Source organism: Aquila chrysaetos, chromosome 9 (genome assembly GCF_900496995.4).
Source record: "Aquila chrysaetos chrysaetos chromosome 9, bAquChr1.4, whole genome shotgun sequence".
NCBI lineage: Eukaryota > Metazoa > Chordata > Aves > Accipitriformes > Accipitridae > Aquila > Aquila chrysaetos.
Window position 1 is genome coordinate 38,578,241 of NC_044012.1, and position 24,067 is coordinate 38,602,307.

The 24,067-nt window shown below is 39.2% G+C and overlaps 1 protein-coding gene across 7 annotated transcripts in view; it reads right to left on the minus strand.

Moving 5' to 3' along the window:
• Positions 1-24,067, minus strand: part of PPM1F (protein phosphatase, Mg2+/Mn2+ dependent 1F) — a 44,575-nt gene that overhangs the window by 15,696 nt on the left and 4,812 nt on the right. For 4 of the 7 annotated variants that reach the window (XR_005933273.1, XR_005933272.1, XR_005933271.1 and 1 more), the window contains exons 2-8: positions 17,884-18,017; positions 13,216-13,415; positions 12,396-12,584; positions 11,081-11,224; positions 9,994-10,087; positions 8,717-8,841; positions 8,173-8,263 (exon numbers count right to left, since the gene is read on the minus strand). Coding sequence is in view for 4 of the 7 variants with exons in the window: in XM_041126380.1 (XP_040982314.1) it covers positions 8,173-8,263; positions 8,717-8,841; positions 9,994-10,087; positions 11,081-11,224; positions 12,396-12,584; positions 13,216-13,415; positions 17,884-18,017 (977 nt within the window). In the remaining 3 variants the exon portion in view is untranslated. Of the gene's footprint in view, positions 1-65; positions 8,842-9,993; positions 10,088-11,080; positions 11,225-12,395; positions 12,585-13,215; positions 13,416-17,883; positions 18,018-24,067 lie in introns of those variants that run through there. The other 3 variants (XM_041126381.1, XM_030026108.1, XM_041126379.1) reach the window with 3 other exon arrangements.

Genomic DNA, 24,067 nt, shown 5'->3' on the forward strand with positions numbered 1-24,067 from the left:
CCATTGTGGATCCAGCTACTTGAAGTATTAGAATGAAAAATACATTTAAGAAAAGAAACAAACAATGCTTTGAATCACTATACTTTATTAATACTTCAGAAACATCAGATCCTACAGTGGAGAGTTCTTATCCCCGCCTGTTTCCAATCACTGCTTTGAAACAACTTCTTGCAATATGCAAATAGATACATGAGGCACCGTGTGAATACAAAAGTGACGATACAAAAAAACCCCAACAATTGAACCTCATGCAATACATACACACACATATATATATATATATATAAAAATATGGTAATGTAGCATAATACACACAAGCACTATTAGAACAATCCATGTAAATGAATGTACAATATGCATAGCATTTAATGATCAATGACAGCAGGTTTCTGACCTGTGCACAAAATCAGTCAGCTTAAATAAGAGTTTTAAGATACTAGATAACTGGTTAAGCCACAGCTTATAAAACCTGCTGTACTGCAGCTTTTCTGCTCAGGGTCACAAGTGCAGATTAGCATACAAAATAAATAAGGACTACAATTCTACAACACTTGGCTAACAGCTCCTATTTCAAAGTCACTGGCCCTCTTACTTTCATTCAAGGTTCATTAGCCAACACAGTGGCAAGAAATGTGCCTAAAGCAACAGTTCTGCTCTTGTACTACTTTAATACTGATAAGAACACATATTTTTAAGTCAGCAGGAATAGTCACAGAGGTCTAACTTACCACTAAATAAGCACAGGATTGAAGTTATCGTACAGAGCAGACAGTGAAGAATTACACTGACTGAGAGGTTGATTAGCCATGTGGTATGCTGCAGTTACCAACCTGTCTGTTCCGTCAACTAGGGCAAGAAGGAGAGAGAACTGAACTGTTGAAGAAAGTTAGAAAGCTTTTTTTCCCCTACTCTAAACAGTGCAAATGTTTGAAAACGCAATCTGCAGGAACAAGGAAATACAGAGACAAGTATATTTCTGAAGTCCTGTATTAAGGATGAGAGCTGCTGTTACCTGAAATAAGCTTAAGTATTTGTATGGAATAACATGCAAATAACAGGCTTTTCTTCTTACACATCCATTAGTGGTCAATGCCAAAGACACAACAGTTGTAGTGTCTTATCTTCCTAGCTGACATGGTACTTTCTACACTCTTGGTGTTGCAGGCTTCCAAAGATCAGACCACATTCACTATGAACACAGATGAAATTAAAATTATAACGTGGCAAGTGAACTGACTTAACAGCCAATGGAGTTTACAGTCTAAGAAGCAGCATCTTGGGGAGGGGGGCTGACAGTGTAAAAGGACATAAAAGATAGAAGAAAAACAAAATTGGGAAGAGAATAAGGAGGAGACAGAGCAGGACTGACTTTTCAGAAGAGGAAGTTAGAAGTAGTTAAAGTAGTTAAGTAAGTTAAAAGTACTTAAAGTTAAAACTTTATACTGGCCTTTTTTTTTTGCCAATGTAAAATTTTAGCCCCCAACAAAACAAACATCTTGCTATTATTAAACACACTGAAAGAAAAAAAAAAAAAGCAGCATTAATCATCCAGTATTAAGCAGAATGCCTTTTAACAAAGTTAGAAAGGGCAATGTGAAAAAGAGGAAGTCATAGTATTTAATTGCCCTGAGAAGGTCCCCATAGGATCTCTCTAGTTTCCTAGCTATTATCTCTTTATCCTTAGACATCCAAAAGGAACCATCATTCCTTAGATAAAAGGATAAATACTTCCTGCAGGGAGTGATGGTTACACCTTCCAGCTCCATTTACCAAAGCAACAAACCTTCCACATGCCTAATGTATTGCCACACAAATGATAATAAACTTCCAAGAAGTGATCCGCTAGATCAGGAAAGACTGATGAAGTTCTTGTGCATGGAAATCCAGAACCATTTAATCATTAATAAGTTCAGTACTTGCTATATTAATATCTCCTGGAAATTAGTAATCAGGATTAAGAGTTGAGAGAAAATTCAACACTCATAATCTAACTAGTCACAAAACCAGATGCATTCAGCTCCTTAGAAAGTTAAATATATCTTCTCTCTGCAGACTAAAAAGCACATATCAACAAGAAGACATGAAACCCTGACTGAGAGGAGTTTGTTAACAAAATAAAGCAGACATTACAAAGCAGCCAAATTCATTTCCTTAAAACAGTGGTTTTAAGCTGACAGTGCACTGCCAACTCTTCTAGCTTACTTTTTTTATTCCATTGTTTGCATTCCAAGAAGCTTGAAAACATTTCTTTTCCTATTGATTTTGTCCTCTTCTGTTTGACAAAAGCTGCATCTTTCTAAATTTTCTATGCTGCCAACACAGCTGTCTTTTGTTTATTTTTGTGTGCAGCAGCAGCAGCAGCATGCACAGCTTGGAAAACACATTAAACTAGCAACGTTGAACAGCTTGTGGGGAAGGCTTGTGAGTGCTCAGTCTCTGATGGGCCACACCAAAGTAAAGGTTTAAGTGATTCTCTGTAACATTTTGGTTTCCTGTTCTATTCAGAGATAAGGTTATCACAAGAGCCTACCAGTTCATTTTAAGGTAGTATTTTAAGAAGAGTCTATGACAGATAGGTGTCCCGGTCCAGTCACTCCCTCATGTCTCCGTTTGATTACTTTTCAGCTGACACAATTGATACCAATAGAAATAACTTTAGATAAAGTAAAATCCAATAAATATATTAAACCCAACCAAAACATATGCAGAAAGTGGCTGGCTTAGCTCTTAGAGCTGTCAACGCTGCAAAACAAATACTCAACAGGGCTGGCTGTTTTAGTGGCTTGATTTAGGAAAGCAGGGAAGACTAGTCTCTTGGTTTTGGTGCTGTCAGTTTTAAAGGTTATGACTAGCTTGGCAGAAAACCCACTGCTTTCCAGCACAACTATTCAAATGCAGACCTACAATAAACGTGTTTAGAGAGAATACATAACTCAGCATAGATTGGGAAGTTTTGCACTCATTTGAAAGCTCATTTTTCTCCCTCTCCAACCCTTCCTGACTGACATTTTATCCATCAGGAGTTATTTGCTCCTCAAAAAGGGGAAATGGACCATTACTTCCTAGCAGGATTTTGTCTGACGGCACAGGCCCAATTGTAAAAGGGACAGTAATAGAACTAAAGCAGGGAAATTTAATTCAGGCTTAACTAGAGCTAAATTATATATGAATCATCTGCAATCTGCTCTGTTGTGGCTAACATCCCCCCACCTTCTCCCTAAAGCATTTGCTTGATACTTCAGTAATATAAGAATAGAAATAGACCGTGTCTGGTGCTGTGCATTAAGTACCTGCATCCACAAGAATACGAGTGATTTAACCAACACAGTCTCACTTACACAAAGAGTGAAGCTGCAATCTTAATTTAGACTTTAAGCAGCTCAACTGTCTATGTCCTTTACAGATTGAGGGTATTTGCTGGTTACCTTTTGTTCAATGCCATTTAGAAATACCTATGTTCCTCAGCCACTTGTTTTGGAAAAACCTTTTTTGTTACTTTTTAAAGGATTGCCTGGGAGGGAAGTTTCAACCCCAAACAGCTGCTTTAAGCTATCAACTGAAAATGGGTTTTCCAGTGCAGACAGCCAACTTTTCTCCAGAATTCAGAAAGCAAGAGAAGCACTTTTCCCAACATCCAACAAAAAAATGGAAATTTTAGTGGCTTTTCATGACAGAAAGCTAATAGCACTGGAAATGCTTTTAAAAAGAGCAGTATCTCATCTGACTTTGCATTCAGATAAGTGTCTATTAAATGTTATTAAAGTCATCACTGTGATTAACACTATTCAACTGCCAACTCTGCTGTAACCACTCCATGCCCAATTACTCATCTTATGAGAGCTCACCAGCCGCATCGATTCATTAACACACTTCATGGCATTTACTCATGGCAGCAGTTGCACTGTGACCAGTAACTGCATATACTGAATGCTCCCTCTTAGCACTACCTTACACATAAAGATGTTTAGAAAAACCCATTTAGTAGCATTAGCTTCCAAGACGGTGTTGAGAGGTCACAGTAAGTCACCTCAGATGCTTTTACTGCAATTCCTTCCTTGGCTGTTTGAAGACACAGTTACCACATCTGAGTTTTGCCTTTTTAATGGGTGTGTTTCTAACTCTTTCAAGCACTGGTATTTCACTCTAAAGAACTGACATTTGTAGCTCTATTTTCCAGCCCACTTCCTTTTTAAAATAGGCATTAATAATACTTAAATGCATTCCTGTCTCTCTCTTTCACTCCTCCATCACTCAGAGGGTAGATTTTACTTAATCTCCCTCTGTTCTAAAAATTTTCCTGCATTTGTGTCCTCTGTATTCTCAAAAAAACCCCCAAACCAACCCCCTAACAAATGTAATTTGTAAAATTGTAATCTTGTCTATGTCATACCCAGAAGACTTACCGTCTTAGGTATGTTTATTTGTAGGAGAAGGTGGGGTAGGAAAGGGAAGGGAAAGAAAGGTAGAAGTATGAATTACCCATAAGCAAAAGAGATGTTTGATACCCACTAAGCTAGTTTTCAATCAAGCACAATACAAGAATTTAAGCATGCTCGGTTTTAAAAATGCAAGCTCCTTTAAGGAGCAAGTTTTCTGATGCTGGGTGCTAAAATGCAGCAGCAGACATTTCATTTGGAGTCCAGTAAAATATGAAAATACTTTCATTTTTCATTGAACATTTGTCTTGAATCCTTCAGCCAACTTCTATAGCTTCAAAGATTTTGGCTAGACTCAAGAATTGGTTTTGTTGCAGGCCCATCAGAAAGACAACAAGGAAACAGGCAAATTAGTCAATTTGTCATTAGTCCATTTGACATTGCTGGACAAGTGCTAGTATATCGTAGATGGTGCTGGGAAGGCCCAGAGAGGCAAGAGCATTCTCTCACCAAAATTACGCATTATTTTTAACCCTTCCCAAAAGAGGGAAGGAAAACAGAACAGAACAGCCAACACCTGAAATCCAAAAGTTTTAAGAGGAAAGATAAGAAAAGCTAATGTAGCAGATTAGTACTATAAATTCACAACATAGCACCAGTCCATATTTTGGACTATTTAGTTCAACTTCATACCTTCTGCTAGAGCTCCTTCCCCTCTCTCCTCACCCATACTACTGACACTTCTTGTAACAGTATTACGCATTATACCCGGTGGCTTCTGAAAGTGATATCAAAGTCACAAGCGAAACAAAAATTGGAGGTTGCCTTGCTATCCCAACGACAAGACCATCCTGATGACCATTTTCAATAGAATTTTAAAAGTGCACTTCCAAAATCCATACTTGCATCCTGTGCCATACTTTCATTACTGATTTAACATCAAATTTAATGTTGGTTTTTCAGTTTAAAAAAGAAAAAAAAAAAAGAAGTTTCCATAGGTTTTGATCAGGCTGTCAAGAATAGGTAAGACATCTCCAAAACCAATTTTCCCCCCAGACAGAATTTGGAATTTTACTGTAGATGACATGCTAAGACTTATTTATTCCACTGATAGGATACAAACTGCCATTTTTGACCCAGTTACAAAACCTATAGATGGGACCAGACTTTTTAAAGCTAGTAAGAAGTCTCTAAAAATTAAGAGAAATATTTTTTATCCCTGCTGAAATCTGTATGAGTTCCCAAAGACTATTCCTACCCACTTCCATCTCAAAGAAATGAGGCACTAGGTCATTCAGAATGACAACATCTATATATGGGAACAGCTTCTCAGAATGCAGAATTTCTTCCCTAGAGCATAGCCTGAGAATTAAGTTTTTGATTACCACAGACAGCTTTCTAAAGGCCCATTTCACTTAGCTCCCTTAAAAAAAAAAAAAAAAAAAAATCTATCAAGTTTGAAACAAAAAAGGATATTCTCACAGAGCTGGAAGTATCAATTGAAAGACTTAAGACTTTATTTCCTCTGTAACACAAATCTGCCCCAAAAAGGTCGAAATAGAAGGATTATTACAAAGAATTTGGCTTGTTCAGTTCCCTCCATGTTTCAGGAAATTTGGCAAATTTCAGAAACTGAACTGTACTGTGAATTTACCAACATTTCACACCTCCCTTCATGAATACAATAGCTTCCCCCTCTCCTGATAAACCTCAGATAGCAGTGAAATCAAACAATACTGTATGATTCTTACTATATTATTAATGAGAACTATTTCCAAGACACCAAGAGGCACTAGTGGTCATCAGAATTTAGCATGACACTGAATATCTGGGTTAGAAATCAAAGAGATAGGAGATAGTAAATCCAAAGGGATTACTACGCAAGCCTAAAGGCTTCCTTAACTGAAGTAGGCTCACTACAAAAATTAACACCTACCCTACCAGGTTGCCATCACAGAAAACCTTCCCCACATATTTTAGGACAGCAAAATGTAGGAGGGAAACGAGTTTGCAACCTTCTCAGAGGAGAAGCTCCTGTTGTTGCACAGCAAAACAAGGAAGTCACTGTCCGAGTTGCTATGTAATGAGATGGTAGCTCACTGAGGAGTTTCTATGTTAAACTGTACAATCATCCATAGTAATCCAGCAAAAAACTCAAGTTGCTTGGGTAACTGCATTGCCCCACACTAGCTAACGCTTCAGAGACACTATGGACATAAACAGTGCCGCTCTGTTCTTCCTTTTAGCCATCTCAACTCTTCCACTAAACTTCCTCCTTAAGCAACATTAATGTTCAACACATTTTAATCAACAGGACTGACATATTGCAATGCCATGTGCTTCTAAATTAGGCATACAATCTTGCTGCCAGATGTAAAGCACTTCTTGTTTAGATACAGAAATTACTAACACATTTACCATTGAGCCTTCAGATCTTGTTGAGTCCTGCTAGCCAGGCTAGCAAGGCAAGACAAAACACAACCAGAGGCTCTAGCATGTAATGGATATAACAGTTGCACAACAACATACACATTCATTAAGGTTCATTCATCCTCACCTTAGCTTCACATCCCCTTAGAAAGTTATTTAGACCCAAAAAGTTCATGAAGTATGGCCAAATTAACCATCTATTAATCAAAACCTGTTACTAAACTGTTTCTAGTTTGTGTTATTAAATTCTCTTGCGAAGGTCAGAAGCGTATTTGTTTTTCAATGAAAGTCATGATGACTCAGATTGTTACTTTATGATTAACTACCTAGAGCTTTTTGTATGGGGCAGGGGTAAGTCACAGTAAGTATTGTGAAGCTTTTACTACAAGCCACAAGATTTGGCAACAATGAAAGACATGTTTTCTTGAAACCTAGTTCCCACTAAAATAATTCACAAAAATGAAACATTTAAGTGCATTAAACATTAATATTAACAAAATAAAAAAGTCACATTTTAAAAACACTATAAACTGGCTCACCAGAATATCATAGGAAGCAAGCAATCCTTGGGTGAAATATTTAAGGCACTTGAGGGTAGTCAGTTTTTAAAACCAGATAATAAAGACACAGCCACTTTAAAATTCTAATTTAAATAAAAACCACAACAAAATAAAGTAACACTGCAAAAAATTCCTCCAACTGTAAAGTTCAGTAAATAAACAAAAAAACACTTAGAATAAAAATACAATCCTTACTTGTTATAGTACACAAAAAAGAAGCAGAAACAGAGCATATTTAACTGCTAGAGCGTACATACTGTAAAGATGTCTCTCAAATACAACAATAAGGGTCCTTTCTTTTCAGGTTGCCAAATAACTAATAAAGCGTGTTTGTTAGGGAGAAATAATCCAGTGCAGTTAAATATTGGATTCCAGTTTGTAAACCAGAGCATCCCACAAAGCAGCTGATTTTGTATCATTTTGCCTGGGATATCTCTAGTTAGCTTTCTTGCTCTCTTTCTGGAGCATTCAGTTTCATTTTCTCCTTTCCATACACACAAAATTAAATGTCTCTGAATAAAGAGGCCACATCATTCTTGTAATATCATCTTTGGTACAAAACAAAAGCAACTTACAGAGCATAATGGTGTCACCCAGTCTCTCGCACACCAAGCCTGTTCCTACAGACCACATGCAGTAACAAGCTTTTCTGTGATGGTGACCGCTTCTCTCCTCCCAATCTCCAAAGTAACATCACAATTAAATATAACATACAGCATTCTTTTTAAGCGCTAATTTAAATTTTCACTCAGAATTCACAAACGGGTATTCTCACCCATTAGCTTATACATATTATGGTTTCTTACCACTTCCAGGGCAGAGGGTTATGACCAGCAGCCCTGGGACACACTTTAGAAGTCTGCTCCCAGAGACGAAATAGCTGTACAATCTCCACGTCTGCTCAGTGTTTTTTTGAAAGGAGGGGGAAGGAAGGAAAAGACAAATGGGAACTCAGTAAAAGGAGTCTTGCCTTTCTGTTAAATGTTTGTCCATTTGTCATTTTTTTCCTAACATGTTTCACCTATTGCATTAGAGGCTTCTTCAGTGGAAAGCAGTTCCTTATGTGAACTTATTTGAACATTCTGGATTAAGCAGACTTTGTCACTGTGTGGCTGCTGCCTCACAGCTGAGGAAATTAAAGGGTGAGCTCCGAGCATCATCACCAGCCCCAAGGCTCTTAGGGTCTCTGAGACAGTCTGCCAAGATGTCCTGAGGATCCCTCAAGAACACCACTAGAACAGTGATGTTATCACTGGATCCATTCTCCTTTGCAGCAGCCACCAGTCTTTCAGCTGCTTTGAGACCCACTCCTTTGGTTTGCATTAAATGATCTAGGACCAAGTCTACAACCTCATATGGCTTGATAGCGTCAAAGAATCCATCACAGGCTAGGAGCAAGTAATCTTCAGAACCAGTCAGCTCAAATGAATCTCCATCTGCATCACCAGAGATGTAGGGTTTCTGACATATGTCACCTAAGACAAACAATCAAAACAAAGGCTTTATTACTTCAAATGTAAACAGTTACTTCTTCACCCATCAATTACTTTTACCATCCTCAAGGACAGCCAGATCATATTCCAGAGGTACCTGATGCAGGACAAGAGTAGTGAAAAGCTATGGAATAAGCATGGAAGGCCTTTGTTTCTTTAAGAACGCTTGGAACCTATGTAAATCCAGTTGGCTTCTAAGGGGTTACTCTAATTCATGCTTTCCTAATTTTGCAGGGAAACTAAGGAAATTCTTTCAAAGTTTTTTCTCTCTGAAATACATTTGTGCAAGGAGATAGTCAGGCCTTCATTTTGCAGGTATGTCTCTTGTACAGCCTTCAGAATGCTATGAAAATAAGATTTTTCTTAGCTGTCGAGATATACAGCACAATGCCACAAGAATCTGCTCATTGTGTTTAGTTTATCAGTTTCATATGGACATACTTATTAAACATGGGTTGCTATTGATCCAAATAGTATTATACAAATCTATACTAATTTGCTTCCACTCATACATTACAGTTATCTACTGTACTTGCCCAGGGTTTTTTCTCTTTTTGCCCTAATTGGTGAGTAGCAAAGTAAGCTCGTTTAATAAGATTCTGGAATATTACAATTAAAATGCCCTAAATTGCTGGATATGCGTGATTTGAAGGAGGATGCAGCGATCTGACTGAAGAACTGCAGTCAGGAGAAAGATATATTAATATTGAAGTGGACAAAAAAACCCACAAAGCAGACATTCAGACACATAAAGAAGGCTAGATGAACATTTATTACTTCCTCCACTTTTAAAAATTAAATACTTTACATTTTTTAAGCTACCATAGAACACCATGGTATCAAAGACACTTATAAGAAGCAAAAGACTTCGAAGTATAAAAGAATTAGGACTGTCATTGCCAGTATGTAAAATAAAACAATATTCTATGCCTATGGTAAAACCAGTAAGATTATATAGCTGCAAGCTATGTAAGTTATATAGCTGTAAGCTAGCCTTATGGCAAAGACAGTAAGAGTGGTTTGCTATTTGGTCGATGCTAAGCAAAACGTCATTTACAGCAAACATACAGTCTCAGGTGGTGTGTTTTAATCAAATTTAATCTGAACAATACTAATTCTAATGGCTTATCTTACCAATTGCTCTGGAAACAGCCAAGGTACCATTAACCCGCCAGCAGTCCATATAGGTTACACAACCACCCAGAGTCTCAATACGTGCTCTCTCATCCTGAAAAACAGTAGAATACAATTTTTATACTGAAAACCTACCCATGGCTTACTGACCTTGTTCTTATCCAATTGAAGAGGAAAAAAAAAGACAAACCCCAAAACCAAGAGCTGCGTCAGCTTCTGTATTTATACTATGAACATAGCAAACACACATATCAGAATCTAGCTCGGAATCATGCACTTAAGATTACTGGAAACAACCCACCTACTTCCCAACCATACCATGGCTTGTCCACAAAAAAAGCACAATTCTTAAGTTTTTCATATCTGCATGTTTTTTCCCATATGGATGAGTACCCTTTTGTGCCACTTCTTCCTATCCCATACAGCAATTGGGTAAATATATAAATATTTGGAATAAAATACAAGATAACTAGACTATTTAACAATAGCATTCACATTGATAATCCTTTAAGTACTCAGTTATTACAAATATTCATGCTATGAAGGCAAAGGGTCGTGCAATGCTATCTAAACTCGCAAGATCCCCATTAAATTTCATGTAATAAAATACCTGGCTATTTAAAATATATAGAAAATGCAACACACTAAGCCAGTTAGGCTAGTAGATTATCATCAGCTTTTGAATGACGGTATAGCATTATGAAAGACTTGCATTCTACTAACATTTTAAATAGCTGTTAATCTCAAATTAATAAGTTAATTTATAACAGGCAGTTTTAAATTCACACACACACAAAAATTCTGTGAAAGTCTTTAATTACTACAAATTTTGAAAAGACAGTCTGAGCGGGAACTGAAGTCAGGACTACCAGTACCGTCAGTACTTTCAAGGGGGCATAGTTGTAGGGATCACCTTTTCAAAACACAGGCATGGATGGAAAAAAAGAAATTGTCAATTCTCTGAATCCTATCATACAATATATGTAATTATGTAAAGCACCAAACACTTAAGAAGGCTTGATTCCAAAGGTTTCAAGAGAGATTCTGACAACACACATATGAGACAAAAAAAACAAGTCAGACTTACTTCTCTTTCTGGTTTGTGAGGTTCCATTAATGTCACAGCTTTTCCTTGCTGCACAAGCATTACCTGCGAGTCCCCTAGCCATGCTATGTGTAGCTTGTTCCCTACAATCAATGCAGATACACCTGTTGTACCACTCCTCAGCTTCTACAGAAGAAAACAGGTATGTTAGGTGAATATTCAACAACCCCTACTAGGTTACACGGCAATATTGTAAACCTAGGTTTAATCACACTTAAATGCAGCAGAGTAGACCTGCCAATCATAATTCAGGTACCTGAAAAAAGGTACGAGATATTGGACAGACTTGAAAGAAACTATTTACATATTCTAACATGCAGATGGCCAATACTGCCTCTGTTACGTTCTTCCTTTTCTGCTATTTATTCCAAAACTGATCTAGGAGACTAAGACCTCTATTGTTCAAAACACAGAGACACACAGAAAAGAAAGAGGATCTGAATTTCAGTAGCATGAACATTTCACAAACATACACAGGCCTCCCCAGTCCCTTTCACACTCTCCACTCTACCACTGGCAACTACAGACACCTTGCTCCGCACACAACCCCTTATCCTTGGGTATTTAAATAAGGATGCCAACAAAGGAAGGAACCTAACTGTCCTAGATTCCCTGTAAAGATAAGTGAGAGTCAGACCTCATGAAGATGCTGCTCCCTCTTTTGTATCTCATTGACAGAAATGAAGATATTAACAATGAATACTTCCATATTCAGTAACTGCTATAATAAAAGAGTTCTCATTAAACTGTATAATAAACCAGCCTCCCATTATGTAGATTTGAAGAGACAATGTTCATCATATCAACTTGACTCAAAGCTGATCAATAAGCTTAATGAACTGAAGAGTCTGATTTAAATCACAGAATGTATTTTTCATCTTACAACCACCTGTGACATTAATGGCGGGACAAGAAAGAGGAAGATAGTGACCATATTATCAGGAAGAGAGAAATCTCTTTTCCAGGTAAGAGGTAGGACAACAGAACATCTAGGGGCTGCCTAATTTAGGCAAAGAGGCAGCAGAGTGTTCTCTCAAATAATTGGTATGTCAGGACCATTTAAACCACTTAACACTTCTTTTCAATCACTCATCTTGAACTTGCAAGCACTACCATTTTGTTTTTCTTCAAAAAAAGAAATAATTTGATCAAAGAAAACCTTTACATGTAGCATAATTTCATAAAGAAGTCAGTGATTTAAAGAAACTGTACTGCCAGAATTTTCTGGATAATACCATGTTGTCCAACAGTTCTCAGTGTTATTTAAATACAGTGGTATTAATCTCTACCCACTCACCTCTCTTTTGGCTTTGAAAAGAAACATTTCATCTGTCTTCTGGAAAGAGCATTTCAAGGCCTCAGCTGGATTCTTAACAATCTCTTCATGTAGCCCAACATTTACATGTAAATGGGTTGCTGAATAATTGGCAGCATCCACTCCACCATGGCCATCAAATACAGCAAAGTAAGCGCGATCAATGTCATCCTTTTGAGGGGAGGGAGAGAGAAGAAGACATACTCATGTTCAAAACCAAAATAGCTCATAGACTGGTACCAGAAAGCAAAGATTCTTTATTCTGGGCTTTCTTCCATACAACGTTGCATAGGTAAGGGCAATTTAAGTCAGTTTACCCATGTGTAAAATGGATAAAATAGGTACTTTGCAGGGGAATTACTTTTCTTTGTTTGCTGTTAGTCATTTAATATCCTTGAAAAAAGTCTGGAATTGAAACAGCAGACAGCTGGTTATGGAGTCCCACTGCAGCTTCAGTAACTGGCACTTGTACAACTGCTGTTCTCCCCCCTTCTTTTCTTAATATATCAGTTACCTCAGTCACAAGAACATTATAACTCCAGCAACATAACACTGGGTGAACTTCCCATCTCCCTTTATTGCTTATGACATGAAACCCAAGGTCACGAGACCCTTCTTTATCAGGGCCGTAGTTAGCCCCTAGCAATCTGAGTCAGTAAGTCCTCGCTCCAGCACAGACGTGATAAATAACTTGTGGCAACAAATTCTTACCATTTCACAGATCATCCATCACTACGTCATTGTGTTTACAGGAAGCTTGAAAAGCTAACAAACTGGCCTCCCCAATTTTGTCCAGACTTACTGATAAACCAAACAGCTGATTGAACTCTGGGAGCAGAACGTGGCGGTCCTCCATTTTCCGTCGAGTGTTACGGATGGCATGGATGGAAACAAGCAGGAACCGCTTCAGTGGTCTCAGTGGTGGCAACTGCTTCTGCCACTCAAAGCAAACATCCCGAAGCTTGTTAAAGAAGCAGCGCTGCAATGATTCTCCATCCAGCACTGACAGGACAAAGACAAAATGGTAAGTTGTGTGCCCCATTTTCCCACATTACCCCATCTTTTGGCCTGTCTTTCCTTCAAGTTTCTTTCCTTAGAGCTACATACACACGTTTAGCACTCTGCCTTTACAGGCTCTGCAAGAATTAAAATAGGCTCCTGAGAATAATGTGGAGAGAAAGCTGCAATGGAAAACAGCATAATATTAAGGATAAGAGCAGCTTCTTCACTTATGAGCTTACTAGTTCTCTTTCAAAACAGATACTTATCAAGTAGGTGATTATATTGCAAAAATCATAACAAAGACCCCCAAATCAGTCTGGCATATTAGACATAAATGTAATTACTATGTAAGTAAAATGCACAAGTTAATAGTGCTGGGAGTGCACCCCTCCCCCCACCAAAAAGGAGGAAATAATCAAGTGGGCAGAAAAGCCTTCAAGAAAAGAGATTGCTGTTGTCTTGGACACAAGGGTTGAAAAAGCGTTAGCCTGGCTTTGGGTCAGGTTATGTCCTACTGAACCACTTCCACTGAAACAAGGAAGTCTGAGAATGTTTTGCTGAGGTCAATAGCTCAACTCATAGCTGAGCTAAACAGATTAGAGTTTTAAGCTGTTGTCTTTATCTTTTTAAATACACATGGTTGTAGGAGCTAGAGGGACAGAAGAACACTTCCGCCACTTTCCTGCTTTGTCATTACAGAGCAGAACTGTAAACACCCATTGAGCATAGTGTGAAAAGCTCCGGCCAGACACTCAAATCCTTTTCTGGATAGGTCCCAAAGATCAATTAATCCAAACTTATTGTTCATCAGACTGAATGGTTTGGTGTTTGGCATTGTGTCTAGCTTTGCAATGCAGTCTCTCTCAGAATAGGTAATAATTTAAAGTTTTGTTGTTTGAGTAAGAACCCTGCCTCAATGCTAAATCAACTAACTTCAAAAAGCATTGAAAAGATCATCTATAGAGCAAAAATAATTTGCTGGTCACTAATGTGTTTCCTAAAGAACTGCAGTGCATGAACTATCTTTCCTATTTTATCCTGACTCCTGCTAACGCTGCTAGCATTAAAGCTTCCTCAGAATTCCTTTTCATAACTCCTGGTTCTCAAGCATTTCTTTTTCTCAGCAACACTGGATGGCCAGCTTCAGATGCATCTCTGGGCCTGGAGAATTGAGAACTTAAATTTAAACACAGATCTTTGATTAGCAATCACTACATATTAACCGAAACTACTTTTGGTTTGCTTAATATGCAGGTGTGAATGGGCAAGATATTAAAACCTTTAAATATTAAGTCATCCCATATACAAATATAATTAAATAGGACAGCATCTTAGACAGTCTTGTCTACAGCTATTAGTTTACACATTTGTAAATGTCTTGACTAATACTGACCAGAAGACTTGGACACACATTGCTGTTTAAATATTAAGCTTGTGAAATCTGACATAGAATTTAGTAGCTTAACAGCAGAAATTCTTCTGCAGTATACCATATCAAACAGTGGTACTCATATAGGCACATGTACATAACTTGCTTTTATATAATTGCTTCTCTTTCAATCCAAAAATGCTTTTTTGCCAGAGAGTTATTATTGCAATGCAGGAAGAGAGTCCACACTGTGCTGTAGCACAAGGAACATCTTCCCTCCTAGCTGACCAGTTAAAGTGATGCAATAGCAATTACAAGATAGGGAAAACAAGTACAGTCCAAACGTGCAGAGAAATTAATGCATTTAAAGTAGATATTCCTGGCTGAGATTAGGCAATGCAAGTACCTGAATAGTAAGCAGATTTCCATAGTGTTTGATAGGGGAATGGTAAACAGCAATTTGATCTAAATGACAATGGTGACACAAGAATGAACAAAGATAAAATAGACAGGAATATATAACACGGAGATTAAAGATGGTTTCAACCATGAGAACCTGTCTGGGCATGGTTCTGGGGCATTTGTTAACAAGGAGTACCGAGAGAGAACCTGAACTAGTTGAAGATGGAACTCATCCAAGGATTTTCTGACTTTGCCTGTGCTATCTTAAAAGTAGACTCCAATCCTGTATCTTTATGGCCTTTAAACAGCAGCATGAATTATTGTACAAGAGTCACCAGTATAATGTAACCATACAGGATTCCAGAGACATTAGATGCTTGTGACCAAGAAAATGTCCCTGCCCTGTGAAGTTCTTCATTACTCACTGTTTCTAAATATTATAATTTCTCAGCCGTTCAGATGAGGTTCACTAACTGAAGGTCCATGGGCCCAAGATTTTCATAAGAGCCAGAACTAGGAATTACAATTCTAGGCTCACAAATACACAGCAGTTCACATCCTGTATAACTGCTACAGTTCACCTCAAAGATAATTACATGGGATTCAATGAAGAGTCCCCAGCAGAGTGGCTTCAAGATGCTTGGATGACCAGTTTCCAACTGCTTTGTGAAATATTTGTGCTGAAAACCTACATAATTATCATATGTGGGTTACAATATCCTGTTCCTCATTCTCCTGCAAAGGTTGAGCGATAGCAAATATACACTCCTGGAGCACAAAATCACGACACTGTAAGTAAGATACAATTCTCTCTGATGTAAGGGAGACAATAATGGAGATGCTTTTATATCACTTTTGACAATGGGAGATGTTACCACATGCCTGACAGTCATTGCCGCAAACATAATAGGGAGTTTCTAGTAATGGCAGATCAGTACCTTGATCTCCTTCATCTTCCCCTGCACAAAGCCACGCTCTAGCACTGCTGCCTGTACTACTTTATCTTACAATTGCAGTGATCTTGTCACACAAAACTCCTATTTGCCAGCTCCTCGTCTCAGGCGGAGTCCTGCTCCAGGCTAGGTTAGTTGCAGTGAAGTCCGTGCGACGGCTCACAGACCAACAGACACAACAGAACACGGAGTGCAGAAACAGGGCGCTCTGGGGAGACTGAACTGGAAGAAGCACCCGCGAGAACCTCCGCAGGCCTGCGGAACGTACCCCGCAAGCTGGTTCTACACGGAGGTGCTGGGAGCCCCAGACCCAGCAGAGCCTCCGCGCGGCCGCAGCTCCGCCGGGGGGCGGCAGAGGGCGCGATCCGTCGCCCCGGCCCCGCCCCGGCCCCGGAGGCGGGTGTGCCGGTGTCCCGCACGCCGCTGCTCACGTTGCCCCTGAAGGCGGAATCATTCCTCCCTGCGGCGGGGGAGAAGGGCCAGGGCACGGTGTTTAGACCCCAGCCAAGCTGATACAAAGCCGACTCTTGCCGTGCAAAGTGCTGGAAACTTGCTAAATCTCTCCAGCCATACCAAGGCTACAAACATTAAGGCAAGGGATGAAACATTCAGCGTGCAGCAAGACTTAATTAAATGTGTTCCCCCTCCTGCTGTTTCAGACTTGTAGGTGAATACTGAAATAGGCTTGTGGGAAGTGTCATATCCTGGCCATTACCAGAGCCCTGCTTGGAGAGGCGTCCTCTGGGGCACACTGAACCGCCTTTCAAGTCATCCCAGGGAAATGGCAGGATGAGTATTTCCCCTTACAGGATAGACTAGTTTGCCTAAGACATCTCTCCTCCGTTTTTATCTTCGACTCTGCCTGCATCCTGCTCCACTTACATTCTTGGCACTGGGACTGAAGGTTTGGTGAAGTCTAACGTTAAACACTTCAGCATGTAAATGCAATAGGACCATCTGTTACACAAGGCACAAACCCAGTACTCAGTCACCAAGGTCTGTTCTCTCTCCAATTCACTCAGGAGAAAATGCAAGCATCAGACAGAAGATGCACACATCAGGTTCTTCATCCCTCAGCATCCCATCTTTATAGCGGAGGGTGGGAAGCGAAGAAATAATCAATAGAGACTATTGAGAAACTTGCCAAGAGGAAGATCTAGAGTTTCAAGATGTTCAGGTAGTGGAGGGGCCACAGGTCTCAAAATCTGGTTCCCAAGAACAGACAAAAGCAAGATGGATTATATGGATGAATTTAAGGTGTCAGCGTGGCTGCATAATAGCAACTGTGATGATGTCAATGACAAAACATAGGAGTAATTAGCTAAGATCAGTCTACCAAAGAGAAAAGGGCACTTCAAAAATGTAAGAGGTTATCAACTTAAGATAGGAACTGAACCAGTTCAATTTAAGTGAAATTATCCAGTGAGGAAAAGTTCTTAACTAGTTCAGTTCAGGAAGCACAGTGGATACAGTCACTAATTCTTTTTGGGAAGAGAAACTCTCTTCCCTTTCCAGAAAGCCAACCCACACAATCAGTCCAGGGCTCCAGACACGTTTGCATCTTGCCCACAAAACTAGCATAGCTACCTTTCATCCCACAGATACCCAGCAGGAGCAAATAAAGTTCTGTTCGCTGCTGCTTGCCAGACAGCCTAACCAAATATTCTGGGAAACATTTCAAAACACTGAAGTCTTCCAACAGACAGCCTCTGGGAAAACCACAGAAGGAAAAAAGTATACTTACAGGTGAACCTTTCCTCATCTCCTTCTCCCTCTGTTTCCACACTTTGCTGCTTAAATTCAGTCAAATCTGTTTGGAGGACTTCATCAACTGCAGCATGGATCAACGATGCTGCAAGAAGTGGTGAAACACCTCTGCTGGTAAGAAAAGGAAGGGAAAGCAAAATAGACTGCATTAGTTTAAATTGAGCTACAACCTCACTGTTTATGGCTGGTGACCTCAGAATTAGAAAGCATTACACACAATCAATAATTCCAATTTCATTAGTAAACTAGTAGAGGAAACCGTATGTTCAATATTTATTCATACAAATCTTTAGTAAGATCTTCAGTTGGACAACTGCTTTCTCAAGAATGCAAAGAGGAAGAAGCATATGAATCATGTTTTCAAACTGTTGCCTCACACTCCAGTCGCAGATGGTACCTCCTTTTCTTGAGCTCTCAGATGGGAACTGCTACCTTCAGTTCTAGCCTCTGAACACAAACATTTTGTTTCTACTCACTACACAACATTTCTTGCTCACAGTCAACTGTCTCTCCACAGACAGTATCAGGATCTCTGCATTGTGGTACAGGCAAATCTCCAAAAAGGTTACTTAAGACTCCAGTTCCCTTCCCTCCTCAAAGAAAGTCATGCTCAGTACTAACCTACAGACCTTTAACACTCAGTTTCTCCTGACTGGAAGTTCCCCAAAGAAATCACCCATGAAGAAGGTGCAAAGAGTTGGCACTGGGGACTGGGATAAGAAAAGACTCCAAGACTTGCGATTCAGCTGAAGCTTTTAGGTAAGCACCCAGAAGACAATAATGCTACACAATCTACACAATCTACCTCTCCTTTTCACTCAATGCTTTATGCAAGCTGCATTCTTGATAGGAAGCACACACTTGCTATAATGCTTTTGAATCTGTAAACAAATAAGCCCCATCCAACTTTAAAATGGGGCTACTAGAAAATGACTCTTTTATATTCACTATATTCCCATGGCAGGCACTAATAATTACAGTACATAACACACATTCCCGACATTTTCTATGAGCACAATGAAGAATAAGCGTGGACGTCCATAAAAAGCATTTTATCCATTGTTCATGGAGTGTTTGATACCCACAAAGTATCAAATTATACAAGCAAAGCAAGTAGCACATTAAGGCACCTGCAGCAAGTCAAGGACAAGACTTTGTTTGCTAAGAAACATTTAGAAAGTCCTGAATAAAACTGGTTGGCTACAGAGTAAGAAATGGTGGAAGCAACTAGTCTCTGCAGATGTTCAGCAGAGATGACTGGTTTTGTGCGAACAGAAGAGCAGGGAGGGGAAAACCGTGAGGTTTCAGATCCCAGCAACAACAAGCTGAAATGCATTTTGCCATTGTGTTTCTGAAAGAGAGGCCTTGTCATATCCTCACAGCCATGTACGAGTACCTCCTGTGGCAGCAAACAGAAAGCATTGTGTAGTCAGCAGGCTGCTAACAGAAGCGTGTTTTATGCTACGCATTCTGTAGCAGTGATGGCCTACTTTAATGAGTCATTTTGGTACTTCAAATAGATGGCAACATGTTTGCAGTCCTTTCAGTGCTAGCTGCAGTCATATCACATCAAGGGAAGCCAGAAATTGGCTTTTTATTTCTTTTCTAAGGCTAATATGTTTAGGGGAGTTAGTTCCTTTCCTACCCAAGTTAAAAATAACAGTGCCTGCTTATAATCACTCTGACACTAACAGACAACCTTTTCAAAGGTCAGGCAAGAAATACATCTGAAACAGATATGGCAAAACCCTCAAAAAAATCCTGCTTCCTGTTTTTGTTTGTACAGGTGGAAAAGAAAGCAATATGAAAATACAAGCCACACTATGTCAGATATGTAGCTGATGCTGCTGCAAGTCAGAAGCTTTAGTTAAAGTAGGTTTCAGCTCCAAGAACAGAGACAAAATATTAAGTGAAACAGCTATGCATTTAAATGCAGTGAGAGCCACAGCTTCAGTCATCTTCAGAATTTCTTTGCTATGCTGGAGGAAAAATTCAAATCTAGCCTGGGTTTCCAGCTTGGCATCAGAAGAGGCCTTAATACTTTGATTTTAAACTTAGTAGACTTCTGCTTTGCAGAGCCCTGACTTGCTGAACTGGGTCCATAAAAAGAAGCTTAAACAAAAGCTAAGTGCTATAATTCACAAGTCCTGTATAAACCTCTGCTTACAGGATGCCTGTAACAAAGAGGTTTACGAGTTATTATGTCACATCCTTCAACTTTTTCCAGTCACCACCCAGTTCCTAAAAAGGAAATTCAGAGATTCCTCAGTACTGATACGCTTCATTCAGCTTTGCTTTGCTTCCTATGTATTTCCTCCCGCTCCACAGTTTTGCAAATCTATACAGAGAAAATGGTTGTTCACTGGGATTTTATTTGTTACGCAGTCAGCAACAACAATGTTGAGCAGTTGATTCTGACATGTTGACAAAAGATAAAAGCCCCAAAAATGACCCTACCTATTTAGTTCATTCAACCTCAGTTCCGAACAGAACATATTTGTCAGTTACTTTATGAACTCTTAATACTAGTACTACCATATTGGTAAGCCTGTTTTTTACTCAAGCTCAGGTAAATGGAGCTCCAAGGCAATGGCATCTTCCATTTGCTTTCAACGTTTACCGGTTCTAATTTCATCCTCTAAATCAGGGACTTCAAGAGTTAACAAAACATTTAATTAAAGAAGAGTAAGAACTGCTTCTTTAGTTGAGAGCTACAAGGTCTCACTTGGCTAGAGAGTATCTGGAAGCAGACACAGTACCTATGGCAACCAGTGTAAAAGTAGAAGCCCACTGCAGTTACCGTAACAGACTTCAAACCTCTTCTGTAAGCAAAGAAGAATGTCACTTATTGTTAAAATCTTCCTTTCAAAGAAGCCCAAGACACCCTGCTGACAGGCTGAACCAAGCATAATTTAATCTTCATGAATCAGAAGAATTACTGTAGCTGTTTCCTAAGTGGGAAAACAACTGTGTTGGGAAGAAGAGGGAAGCTGGTGGGGTGTGCTACATGGAAAGGATGTTACCTTCTCTTAAAGACTCTTAGAAGAAACGTGTCAGCCCCGTTTCTATGACACATGCAACACTAATTACCTAGCCTCAGCGTACACAGGCTAGTAGTAAACAGACATAGAATTTCTTTGCCACAGGCTATTTCTTTACTAACAAAAAGGGTGTGTTTTGACCACAATAAAAAAATATTTAAAAAGAATTAATGCGTGTTGTAACAGTGCAGATGAGGCATTGTAGCTTCACCACCAGCTAAAGTCGGATCGCCAGTGGCTGGAGCATGGAGTTCATATCATCCAGCCACTTCATGGTAAAATATAAGCCTCATTTTAAAAACTTGAGTATTAGATAAAAGTGGTAAGTTAAGAGTAAAGCAATACTTATGCTAATAAAGAACACACTTAAATTTATATGCCGTCCTCCCCCTTGAAAGATTCTGGACTACTGGACACATACAGTATTGTTAAAAGGAGCTATGCAAAGCTTGTGTTGATATACATACCTGTGGGCCAAAATAAAAAAGTAGAAAGCAATTATGATATTTTGCATACTTTAGATTTGGCCTGAGTTACAGAAGAGAACTTAATTCTCTTCTTGTTCACTTTGTTTCTCTTCTGCGATACAATTTAGTTCTCTTTCACTTTAAAAGACCAGCTGTCATGCCATCACAGCCACAGTGTATTCATATATGTTCCTTCAGGAAGCAGAAACCCTAATAAGATCACTTCTTATTTGATTTCATTTGGGTCATTAAATCCCCAGTACACTTGCAGTGAGCGTTGCAAACAAGTCACCAGTTCAAAGATGCCTCCACCTCTTCTTCCCCTCAAATATAAGAGGGTATATTCAGAAATCTCTAGTAAACAGCTTTGTGGGCATGGGGGAAGCATCCAGAGCATCAAAGGTCAGGCCACCACATCTTGTTCAGAGCCTCAACTATGACTACACTTTTTTCAAAGGCTTGAAAACAGATGACAGACTTTCTGTTGTGCTCTATGCCCACAGCTTACAGCAGCTTTGAGAAAGCCGAGTAGTGCGGCAGATGGCAGACTCCGAACAGCTGCTCTTCAGCACTTTGAGCAGAGAGAAGCAAGCTCTGTGCAACCTGGTGGAGAGTGGTACAAAGCTTCACGAGGACATACCAAACATCCAGTGTTTACGCAAAGCCTTCTGAATTTTTTACTTTTTTTGGAAGGAAAATAATTTACATCCCCCAGCCCCAAACACGCACATTCTCCCACAGTACTGTCAGGAAATCTCTGTTTGTATAAAGAGAAGCACAAGAGATTACTAACTGTATTTGCTAAGTTGTTGATCATTTGCCACCTTTCAAATTTAAAAAAAAAAAAAAAAGTTTACATGATGTTCTTACTAGGTATTATTACCAAAGTCACGGCAACAAGGCAGCAGTGGTATTGCAGGCCAGAGCACCACTGTACAATCCTCTTTTCCTTTCAGAGTGTGCATATATATATATGCATATGTTGGGGAATGAAGAAGTGCTATATCTGCTAGCAAAAGCTTCTAGCATAAGTCAGCTGCAGCTGAGTTATATCAGAGGGAAGAGTGTTTGTGCTCTGTAACACCAGAAGATCACATACAGGACAGCTTTGCCAGTAAAGCAAAGTTTGTCACTGTGGACTCAGTGTGTTTCTAGCACGTTACAGCTATATCAGCAAAGTGTTTTTACTGCAGATCTGCAAATGCTAGCAGTTCTCTAGTAAGTGAAAGATCCTCTCATACTGCCAAAATAATAGCAGGTCACAAGTTTCCTCATAAACAAAAGCTGCTTGTATTCAGTATTTTCTCCCCAATCTGCTACTTTTATTTCCCTCCCCCCTTTTTATTCTTATAATCAACTACAGAATGCTTCCACTCAAGTGGCTCTAAGCATTAGTACTTATTACAGCAGCACCCAGAGTTCCCAGGGTGACGGTGACCAGAAAAGTACAAATGTATACCTGTTGAGGAGAAAACATCTGACATCCTACAATTTATAGGAAGTTGTTTCTTTTGTTAATGACATCAGGTCTTTACAGTAGATGAACAAGATGGAATCAAAACAAATATATAAACAATGCCACACAGAGAATTTCAATCTTTCACATTTCTATCTTTACATGAAGCAGTTTTTTCCAGATTTTCTTCTGAAACTATCAGAAGCAGCAGCAGCTTTATAATCCAGAATCCATCTATTTAGGCCCTTCAGTCATCATCAAACAGTTTTTTACAGAAAATGTGCAATGGAGAGTCACCAGCTACTTCCATTTCATTCTCAGCAGGAAGAAAAAGCACACAGCAGAACAGGAGAGGCTTAATTCCACAAAAGCCACTTTTCAATTAAGCTCTAAACATGTTGTTTGCAAAATTGAGTATTTCTTATCTTGATGCCCAATTCAAACAGCAACAGAGTGGGTGTTTCACACAGATTGAGAGCAAAATATGCAAGTTCTAGGGAAAGACAATTTCAGTTTTCCAAGCAGAAACAAAGAAACTGATTTAAACACTAGCAAGCCAGACCTAAAAGTTTCCTCATCGTTATAGATTTGATCTTTTTTTCAGCATTTCGTCAAGCGTTTTCTCTCTTGTATTGCAGGCATCCCCATACATACGCTTCCTTTTTAAAGGCAAAGTGATTCTTTCCCCAAATTACTATTGAGAGTATCTTGTAACAGGGAAAACTCCCTGGAGGTTTTAAATTACGAAACGCATTCTGAAAAGCAATTTACTGATCACAAAATTAACAGTTTGTCCAGCCTCTATATACTGTAGGAGGCAGGTCAGAACTGCCAAAAACTTTATTATCCAGACACACGTACAGTGTGAGCTGCACATCATTTCTCTCAAGCTGTGTATTGTCCTGCCATCAGCTTCAGAAGCAGCAGTGGGCAAACCGCGCCCAACAGAAAAGCAGCTAGTTTTGACCACCACCCAAAATTACCAGAGCTGGTTTGTTAACCATTTGCTAAATTAACTAGTAAACAGCAGAAGTGCCACATACCTCTTGCGCATTAACTTTATCAAGACTTCCAATTCTAACACTATTACTCATATAACAGTGAGAAACTCCTGAAAAGAGTAGGCTGTTTCTGCTAAGCCCATGCTTGCTTTTGCTACCAAGCACAACTGGTCCCATGAAAACTAGAAAGTTTTTT